The sequence below is a fragment of the Garra rufa genome, chromosome 1 (assembly GCF_049309525.1).
Source record: "Garra rufa chromosome 1, GarRuf1.0, whole genome shotgun sequence".
Classification (NCBI taxonomy): Eukaryota; Metazoa; Chordata; class Actinopteri; order Cypriniformes; family Cyprinidae; genus Garra; species Garra rufa.
In genome coordinates this window covers 4066039-4077119 of record NC_133361.1, presented here as the reverse complement: position 1 = coordinate 4077119, position 11081 = coordinate 4066039, and the positions used below count along the sequence as shown (strand labels likewise).

Here is an 11081-nt window from a genome sequence, read left to right as displayed (position 1 = left end):
TTCACTTTGTCAGGCAGGTCCTATTTAAGTATTTCCCTTTATTAAAAAAAAAAAAAAAAAACCTTTATTTAAAACTGCATGTTGAGTTTACTTGTGTAATCTTTGATCAAAACGTTAACGTGTGACAAACATGCAAAAAATAAATTATTAAAGCTGGTTTGCCAGGTGCCATAAAATGTCAAAGAAGAAGAAGCTGCTTAATTGGGTCGAGGAAATGCAGCTATTGAGAACAGTCTTAGTAAGTGGCAAGTCTACATCTAGACAAGACATATTAAAAAGCATGTTCAAAATTCACCAATATAGATTAAATATATCAGTTTTATGGCATGGACAGTGGATTGCAGTGAGGCTTATTCAACGACTAATTTCACTGTATTCAGAAAAAGACAATGACAATAAAAGCTTTCAATTCAAATCTATTCAAGATCTTTATTGAGAAATTTAAAACAGAAAGCCCAAAAAGCAAGCATAACACTACATGGCTTTCAGATATTATAACTAGAACTATAAAATTAGTTTTTGCCCTAAAGCAAATACAACCAGCAGACAATACAAGTTGTTAATACAATATTTAAAATGATTATGTATTATTAAAAAGGTAACATTCAGTCAATAATTACTCAAAGCAAAAGTAAATGGATGAGTAGCAAATAAAGATCAGTTACAAAGCTACACAACAGTATATCTTGCATCTGCTTTTCCTAAATATATCATAAGTGAAATAATAGTTTTTTTTTAAGGTAAAACAGTGAAGAAAATGTTTAAAGAGTCACAGCACAGTCTTCAGCTTCATGAGCAAGAACAATTTGTAAGAAGCTACTTTCCTTAATTAAAAAAGAAAACTACAAATGACACATATGCATTATATATTTGCCTGAATTGACAGAGAATAAGGTGAGTCAAACTGTATTTGAAACAACCCAAAATAGGCTTTAAAAGGTATTTCATTTCAGGGTTTTGATTACTTTTACATTTTTTTATTCTTTCAAATGCTTACAAAATTACCCCAATAATTCTTGAATTATTATTTGATTTTAAAGCAGTTCAAAACAACCTGATGAACATAAATTAATTTGTACACATCACAATATATATTGCAGGGAAAAAAAATATCGTAATGTAATTTTTTCCCAATATCGTGCAGCCCTGTCGTAATACAATCTAAATGGTATGGTATCGAAAGACTTCAACTTACAGAAGAACTTCAAAATTCAGATTGTGTCAAAGCAATGTTTTTTATACAATATCACAAATGATAATGCATTACTAAAAAAATAACATTCAATCAGTGATTACTCAAAGCAAATGTAAATGGATGAGTAGCAAAGCTGCATGACAGTATATCTTGCATTTGCTTTTCCTAAATATATAAGTGAAATAACTTATTTTAGTAAAACAGTGAAGAAAATGGTTAAAGTGTCACAGCACAGTCTTCAGCTTCCTGAGCAAGAACAGTTTGTAAAAAGCAACGTTCCTTAATTAAAAAAAGAAAACTACACATGACATATATGCATTATAAGACAATTAAACATAATATTAAAACACAGTATGATTTATATCATGAAGCAAAATCATATACAAGAATAAAACTTTTTGAAATTGTTCTTTTTTCGAGATGATCTCAGTTAAATCTGCTGGTTTTGAAGATGAAGATGAACTTTATTGACTGTGAAAACTTTAGATGATGTTTCTTTGTCGTGGCTCTTGATTGATCCAGATGATATTTTATTGCTTGATTCATTATTGTGTGCATCATCAGATCTGAAGATGATCTACTTACTGTGATTGTTTTTTGTGTGACTGCGTAGAGCAGATGAACATCTGAAACGCCTCCCACATTCAGTGCAGTGATACGGTTTCTCTCCAGTGTGGATCCTCTCATGAGTCTTCAGGGTTTCAGAATGGCTGAATCTCTTGTCGCAGTGTGAACAGTGAACACATATAAGGTTTTTCTCCAGTGTGAATCCTCTGGTGCTGTTTCAAATGTTCAGCTCTAGAAAAAGTCTTTTCACACTCAAAGCACATGTACTCTCTCACACCAGTATGTATTTTCTGATGTCCTTTCAAATGTTGTAGTAATGAAAAACTCTTTCCACACAAATGACATGAATGTGGCTTCTCCTTTGTATGAACTCTCAAGTGCTTTGTCAGGTTTGAAGCCCTCAAAAATGTTTTATCACATTGATCACATGCGTACAGTTTCTCTCTAGTGTGGATGTTCATGTGGTCCTTAAGAGTTGATGATTGTGAGAAACTCTTCCCGCACTGATCACAAGTGTACGGTTTCTCTCCAGTGTGAACTCTCATGTGAAAATCAAGACTTTGTTTGTTTATCAAACTCTTTCCACACTGAGTGCAAGTGAAATATTTCTTGGCTCTGCTTTTCTTTAAATCTTTGTGTTTGGTTTGAGAGCGACTCATTTTGACATGATTTCTCTCATCAGCTTCACTCAATTCTCCATTCTCCTCAATTTCATCAATAAACTCTGAAATAAAAATAAAAACATTTAATTTTCAGAAACTCGTTAAAAAATAAAAGAGAGAACCGTGAACTTGATGTAACAGCAGCAAGTAGGCAATTGCCATACAAAAGATTGACCTTAAAATTGGACTATTAAATGTTTAATCAACTAGCTGATTTAACATTCTTATTTAGGCTATTCATATTTAAATGTTTTATTTATTTGATTTATTTTAGCATTTTGTAGGCTGATTGTTCACTGACGGAAGTGCTCAAATAAACACGCACGTTTGTTAATAATGTTTGGGCCTCATTTATTTTGGGTTTCAACATAATATACATAGGCTGTGTATTTTATATAGGCTTATATACACAAACGTTATATATAATGTATATATATATATTTATTTACAAATAATTTAGATATGAATAATTTATTTAGGCTATATATAAACATCGCGCCATTTTTTCGTTCTTCTTTTATTTAAATAGCCTACCCTTCACGGTGCCAGTAATTACTGTGCTAATTTCTGATTTGGGAGTGATTTGTTTGTTAAAATGTTTTAGGCTATGCCTTATTTAAAGTATTGCACTTAACAGACCTGTGTGTTTTGTATCATATAAGCTCTGCCTGCGTGATGCGCGTCACATCCAACTAGCAATGTTCTATTACAATTTATTAATTCTGAACGTGTGGTGTGTCCATATTGCACCAAAATACAACACTGCACTCCCTTGGATCCACAGCAAAAATCGTTTGGATGAACTGTTCTTGACATAATAAAAATGCAAACAGAAAGACATACAGAGATTCCTGCCTTTATTAGAGAGAAGAATATGTTCAGCCCCTCCCACCGAAGCTTCGAAGCTCAAAAAAATGGTATTCGGACCGTCGGACCAGCCCTAGTTGTTAGACCGTTGTGTTCTTTTGTGTTGACATGCAGATGTTTGGATAGGCCTATTGGCCCATGTGCGCCGTTGCGCGCAAAGTTTGTATATTTTTTTAAACACTTCCGAGGATAGTGGGGGTCACGAGTCACTGGCACGGTTATTTTGGGGGTCGTGAGCTGAAAAGTTTGGGAACCCCTGTTCTATAGCACAATCCAAAATCTCGTAGCATTCAGTAAGTCAGTCTAGCCACTAGCTGTCACTACAACATTGTAAAAATCATTTGAATAAATTATTGTCCATCATGATTATCGAAATGAAAACTAACTTTTTCACGTTTTAACAGTGACTGTAACACATTTGATCAGCCAAAAATAAATCTCAATAGAGAAATAATGGTATAAAAATGTGCAGCTAAACTTGATTTGGGTTCTTTCCCGCATTCAGTAACAGTTATTCAGCAAACACTCGGTTGAAAACAATGATGGAAATCCGATGAAAACAAGGCAGTGTCTAACTGAGATGTACTGCACAACGGGACTTTCCTCATTTGTGAAATTATTTGTCCAAAACAACTCAGTAACTCATACTTTATAAACGGAGGAAAGTTAGACGCAATGGTCGTTTTTGTCGGATGAACGAAGGTAAAGTCCACTTTCTGAACTGAATACGCATGCAATACATACAATGACAACAAAGTTATTCATACGTGAAGCTGACATTTAGCTGAAATTCCTGCTACTCTCAAACCTAATTGCGCCAAAACATATATGCAGGACGGCAAAAAGCAAATAATAGAGAAGAAAAAGAGGACTCACCGGACAACTCTCTCTCTCTCTCATTCTGTCTCTCTCTCGCTTCTCCGCTCTCTAACTCGCGCATGCGCACATCGAGTGATCCTCACGAGCGCTGAAGATGAAGAAAGAGCGTCTCGATCGCCTCCAGGAGGCTGGAATCAGTATAGGTCATAAACCCCACCCCTATCTAATCTAATGGAACGAGAGTCAAAACTAAATCGTTTTGGATGGAAAGCAAATAATGAGGATTAAATTGGATTAAGTAAATGTGATGTGGTTATTCCCAATGTCTGTAGTTGATTTTAGGTTATTAAAGATAAAAAAACAAAACAAGAATCTAAATATCATCTATCAGTGTATGCTACAGAAATGACTGCACTATTATTGGCTCTTCAGTGGGTTGAATAATATACCTGAAGTCCTCATATGTTCAGACTGTGTTTTACATCTTTAACTAGACGAGACATTTTATCAGACATCGTACAAAGTTTGTTCAGAATGCAAACAAAAACCATAATCTCTTTTGTATGGATACCTGCACATATAGGAATAGAAGGAAATGAAATGGTGGATCAAATAGTGAGTGAAAAAAAAAAAAAACTTTGCTCAATCATTATTTACAACAGGATTAAAACACATCTTCAACATTACAACATGGTTTAGTGTGGTGCACATCAACAAGAGGTCCGTACACCATACTAATCAAGCAATACAACTGTTTATTGATGTAAAATACAGCTGATCAAATTATGATAATAATAATCAATAATGATATCATCAATAATAAGTAAAAGCATAAAAGGATTGACAAAGCTGGATAGTTATATGCTGAACCCCAAGCAAAATAGCAGAATAAAGATATAAAGAACAGGCTTATCTGAAGGCCAAGGCTAACATTCCCAGGAGACTAGATGACATATTCTTTGAAGCTCCCTCCCTCATTGTTGTTCATCTCCGTTGAGCGCACAAAAGCACAAGACGACCCATCTCTTACACAGCTGAACATATTGTAATACAATCTAAAAGGTAAGGTATCGAAATATTACAACTTACAGAAGAACTTCAAGATTCAGATTGAGTCAAAGCAACTTCAAAGTGTTAAATTCTTTCATATAGTATATGCAGCTAAAGCTGGTTTGCCAGACGCCATAAAATGTCAAAGAAGAAGAAGCAGCTTAATTGGGTCGAGGAAATACAGCTATTGAGAACAGTTATTTGCTCAAACTCTTACTCTGGTTTAGTAAGTTTAGTAAGTGGCAAGTCTACATCTAGACAAGACATATTATATAATATCCTACAAAGCATGTTCATAATTCACCAGTATAGATTGAGCATATATTTCTATGGCATGGACAGTGGATTGTGGTGAGGGCCATTCAACGACTAACTTCACTGTATTCAGAAAATAAAAATACAACCAGCAGGCAAAAGTAGTTAATACAATATCAACAATGATAATGCATTACTAAAAAAAAAAAAAAGCAGCAATGAGCAGCAAAGCTGCATAACAGTATATCTTGCATCTGCTTTTCCTAAATATATCATAAGTGAAATAATAAATAGTCATTTAAAGTAAAACAGAGAAGAACATGGTTAAAGTGTCACAGCACAGTCTTCAGCTTCCTGAGCAAGAACAGTTTGTAAAAAGCAACGTTCCTTCATTAAAAATAGAAAACTACAATTGACGCATGCATTAGAAGACAATTGAACATAATATGAAAACACATTATGATTTATATCATGAAGCAAAATCATATACAAGAATAAAACTTTTTGAAATTGTTCTTTTTTCGAGATGATCTCAGTTAAATCTGCTGGTTTTGAAGATGAAGATGAACTTTATTGACTGTGAAAACTTTAGATGATGTTTCTTTGTTGTGGCTCTTGATTGATCCAGATGATATTTTATTGCTTGATTCATTATTGTGTGCAGCATCAGACCTGAAAGTGCTGGATCTGAAGATGATCTACTTGCTGTGAGTGTTTTTTGTGTGACTGCGTAGAGCAGATGAATGTCTGAAACAGATCCCACATTTAGTGCAGTGATACGGTTTCTCTCCAGTGTGGATCCTCTGGTGCCGTTTTAATTGTCCAGCTGTAGTAAAAGTCTTCTCACACTCAAAGCACATGTAATCTTTCACACCATTGTGTATTTTCTGATGTACTATCAAACTTTGTAACTGTGAAAAACTCTTTCCACACAAATGACATGAATGTGGTTTCTCCTTTGTATGAACTCTCAGGTGTGTCTTCAGGTTTGAAGCCCACAAAAATGTTTTATCACATTGATCACATGCGTACAGTTTCTCTCTAGTGTGGATGTTCATGTGCTCCTTAAGATGTGATGATCGTGAGAAACTCTTCCCGCACTGATCACATGTGAACGGTTTCTCTCCAGTGTGAATCCTCATGTGACGCTCAAGATGTTTGGTCAAACTCTTTCCACACTGAGTGCAGGTGACAGATTTCTTTGCTCTGCTTTTCTTTAAATCTTTGTGTTTGGTTTCAGAGCGACTCATTTTGACACGATTTCTATCATCAGCTTCACTCATTTCTCCATTCTCCTCATTTTCATCAATGAACTCTGAAATAAAAATAAAAACATTTAATTTTCAGAAACTCGTTAAAAAATAAAAGAGAGAACCGTGAACTTGATGTAACAGCAGAAAGTAGGCAATTATCATACAAAAGATTGATCTTAAAATTAGACTATTAAATGTTTAATACTGTTTAAACTACACAATTATCATACTTTTTGTATTATGGACTCACTATTTTCCTATTTAATACTGTAAATCTGCTTTGACACAATCTGTATTGTTAATAGTCCTATATAAATAAAGGTGACTTGACTTGACATACATTTTGTTAAAAGAAAAAAAGTACCCAGTTCATAGAAAGTCTCTTATTATTTGCTGCTTCATTGAGATTATTCAACACCTCTCAAGATGTTTGCTATTACAAAAAAAGTAAAAAAAAAAATAAAAAGTAGGCTACCCAGTTCATAGAAAGACTTCATTTGTGAAACTATTGGTCCCAAACAACTCCGTAATCAAATAATCATTAGACACAACGATTGTTTTTGCCGGTTGAATGGAGGACATTTGTTCAAGTAAAAGGCTCCTCTCTTCACTGAATGTTATAAATAAATAAAATTACACAGTTAATCATACGTGAAGCAGATATTTACCTCAAATTCCTGCTACACTCAAACCTAATTACACAAATGAAGAAATGCAGGACGGCAAAAAGCAAATAATAGAGAAGAAAAAGAGGACTCACCGGACATCTCTCTCTCTCACGCAGCTCCGCTCTCTAACTCGCGCATGCGCACATCGAGTGATCCTCACGAGCGCTGAAGATGAAGAAAGAGTGTCTCGATCGCCCCCAGGAGACTGCAATCAGTATAGGTCACAAACCCCACCCTCTCCATCTAATCTAATGAGACGAGAGATAAAACTAATTTATTTACACTTCAGCATTTAAAAATAGGTTTAGAAATTTGGGTTTTGACATTGTATGTATTTTTTTAGGTTGAAGCTGAAACTGGTGCATTGGGGTACTGTAAAATGACATTCAGAAATACACCCAGTTAAAAGAGTCTTAGAAAACTGAATGTAAATCTAAATAGTTTTAGATAGAAAGCAAATAATGAGGCTCATCAAATTGGATTAAGTAAATGTGCTGTGGTTATTCCCAATGTCTGTAGTTAATATTCAGCTTCTAGTTTTAAATCTTCAACTAGACATTTTATCAGACATCTTAGAAGGAAATTAAGTGGTAGATCAAATAGTGAGAAAAAAAACAACTTTAAAATAGCCAGAAATAGAGTTTTATGTTCAGATGAGTACATAAGAAATAAAAGGGCTATATATGTGTGGAAAAGTAAATTGATGGTGAGAATAAAGGACAACATTTATATAATAAAAAAAAAAATTATGAATTGACAGGAAGACAGCTGAAGGATCCTTTGATCCTCACATGCAGACTGTTTATGTTTTTGTTTTGATTTGTATGTTTTAATTCATTTATAATCATTAATTTACATAATTATTAATAATCATTTTATAATCATTAGTCATTTATATAATGTATTATTTGATTGTTTATTAATTGATCATTTTTATAATTTATCATTTGATTATTTGGTTATCATTTATTATTTCTAATCATTTATCAATTTATTGTACTTATATTTCTTTGCATATGCATTTTCATTATTGTTCAGTTTTATGATTGTGGGGTTTCATGAGTTGTTTGGTCTGCATGAACGAGAAATAGATAAGAGGAGATGTTTACGGAAACCCAAGGTTTAATGGGATGTTGTCATGAATCAGTCAGTTTGATATATCATTGTTTGCTAAACTGTGTTCCTCAGACGAAGTCTGAACATTGAGACATACGCAACTAAGATTGTTCAATAAACTCTGTTCTACCTTTTTACCATCATCACTTCGTCTCCTGCTTCTGCTCTTTTCTGGCCTTCATCAGTCAACTACTTGATTGACAGAGAACTGTTTTTAACACTCGTTTTGGGTATTTTGGATACCAGACAAGACTTGCTGTTAACAGAGTTTGGGTACAGACAGCGCTGCGACTAGTTGTTCTGTTACCGGAAAAACTGATATTTCCTGACAAGATCTGGTGTCCGGGGCTGGATCTTTTTTTATCTTGACGTGGGGACTCGATCTAACACAGCATTATATCTGGTCTTAGAATTGGACATACTGAACTTTATCAATCATTATATACAACAGGAAAACATGAGTATGGACTTTGTGTTAAATATGATCTTCTTGAAACAGTATGTTTTAGTATGGTTTCTGTTTGTATTAAAAACTCAAAGTGAGACAAGTGTGGTGTGTATCGACAAGAGGAGGTGCCAGTAAAAGGTCCATACACCATACTAATCAAGCAATACAACTGTTTATTGATGTAAAATACAGCTGATCAAATTATGATAATAATAATCAATAATGATATCATCAATAATGAACAAGTAAAAGCATAAAATGATTGACAAAGCTGGATAGTGATATGCTGAACCCCAAGCAAAATAGCAAAATAAAGATTTTTATTAAGTCATAATAAACAGTTTGTTCTAGGCTTATCTGAAGGCCAAGGCTAACATTCCCAGGAGTCTAGATGTTCTCGGGAAAATAGTGGTACTGAATTGTTCCAGTCATATTCTTTGAAGCCCCCTCCCTCATTGTTGTTCATCTCCGTTGAAAAAAAGCACAAGACGACCCATCTCTTACACATGTTAAACATATTGTAATACAATCTACAAGGTATGCTATCGAAAGATTACAACTTACAGAAGAACGTCAAGATTCAGATTGAGTCAAAGCAACTTCACAGTATTAAATTATATACTTCATATAGTATATGCAGCTAAAGCTGGTTTGCCAGACGCCATAAAATGTCAAAGAAGAAGAAGCAGCTTAATTGGGTCGAGGAAATGCAACTATTGAGAACAGTTATTTGCTCAAACTCTTACTCTGGTTTAGTAAGTTTAGTAAGTGGCAAGTCTACATCTACATATTATGTGATATCCTACAAAGCATGTTCATAATTCACCAGTATAGATTAAGCATATATTTTTATGGCATGGACAGTGGATTGTGGTGAGGGCCATTCAACGATTAACTTCACTGTATTCAGAAAATAAATATACAACCAGCAGGCAAAAGTAGTTAATACAATATAAAAAATGATAATGCATTACTAAAAAAAAAAAAAAAAAAAAGAAACAGCAATGAGCAGCAAAGCTGCATGACAGTATATATCCCATCTGCTTTTCCTAAATATATTATAAGTGAAATAATAAATAGTCATTTAAAGTAAAACAGAGAAGAACATGGTTAAAGAGTCACAGCACAGTCTTCAGCTTCCTGAGCAAGAACAGTTTGTAAAAAGCTACTTTCCTTATAATTAAAAAAGAAAACTACAAATGGCACATATTCATTATAAGACAAAATGATTTATATCATGAAGCAAAATCATATACAAGAATAAAACTTTTTGAAATTGTTCTTTAGAGAGGGACTTTATTTTCAAGATGATCTCAGTTAAATCTGCTGATTTTGAAGATGAAGAACTTTATTGACTGTGGAAACTTTAGATGATGTTTCTTTGTCGTGGCTCTTGGTTGATCCAGATTATATTCAGATCTGAAAGTGCTGGATCTGAAGATGATCTACTTACTGTGAATGTTTTTTTGTATGATTGCGTAGAGCAGATGAATAAGTGAAACGCTTCCCACATTCAGTGCAGTGATACGGTTTCTCTCCAGTGTGGATCCTCTCGTGTGTTCTCAGGTGTTCTGACCGGCTGAATCTCTTGTCACAATGTGAACACACATACGGTTTTTCTCCAGTGTGGATCATCTGGTGCTTTCTTAAATTGCTCGCTGTAGTAAAAGTCTTTTCACACTCAAAGCACATGTAATCTCTCACACCAGCGTGTATTTTCTGATGTGCTTTCAAACTTTGTAGACGTGAAAAACTCTTTCCACACAAATGACATGAATGTGGCTTCTCCTTTGTATGAACTCTCAGGTGTGTCTTCAGGTATGAAGCCCACAAAAATGTTTTATCACATTGATTACATGTGTGCAGCTTCTCTCTGGTGTGGATGTTCATGTGATCCTTAAGAGTTGATGATCGTGAGAAACTCTTCCCGCACTGATCACAAGTGAACGGTTTCTCTCCAGTGTGAATCCTCATGTGACACTCAAGATTATGTTTGTTTATCAAACTCGTTCCACACTGAGTGCAGGTGACAGATTTCTTGGCTCTGCTTCCCTTTAAATCTTTGGGTTTGGTTTGAGAGCGACTCATTTTGACATGATTTCTCTCATCAGCTTCACTCAATTCTTTGTTCTCCTCATTTTCATCAATAAACTCTGAAATAAAAGTAAAACAGTTCATTTT

General features: G+C 34.2%; 1 protein-coding gene and 1 pseudogene across 1 annotated transcript; both read right to left on the bottom strand.

Annotated features, from left to right (window-relative positions):
• Positions 1-403: 403 nt before the first annotated feature.
• Positions 404-4231, bottom strand: LOC141331781 (uncharacterized; annotated as a pseudogene).
• Positions 4232-4849: 618 nt separating this feature from the next.
• On the bottom strand, positions 4850-11021 carry LOC141331674 (uncharacterized). The gene is made up of 2 exons (XM_073836745.1): positions 10379-11021; positions 4850-6730 (listed from the first exon to the last, which is right to left on the bottom strand). Exons 1-2 carry the CDS (start codon positions 10986-10988, stop codon positions 6114-6116), a joined length of 1227 nt encoding a protein of 408 aa, XP_073692846.1. The 5' UTR covers positions 10989-11021; the 3' UTR covers positions 4850-6113.
• Between the last annotated feature and the right edge of the window lie 60 nt (positions 11022-11081).

What these genes read in the sequence shown, in the direction of transcription:
- LOC141331674 (XM_073836745.1), bottom strand. Translation starts at nt 10,988, where the DNA reads ATGAGTCGCTCTCAAACCAAACCCAAAGATTTAAAGGGAAGCAGAGCC. An exon ending in CACTTATTCATCTGCTCTAC is followed by an intron (nt 6,731 to 10,378) that starts GCAATCATACAA and finishes TTTTTATTTCAG; the next exon opens with AGTTCATTGATGAAAATGAG.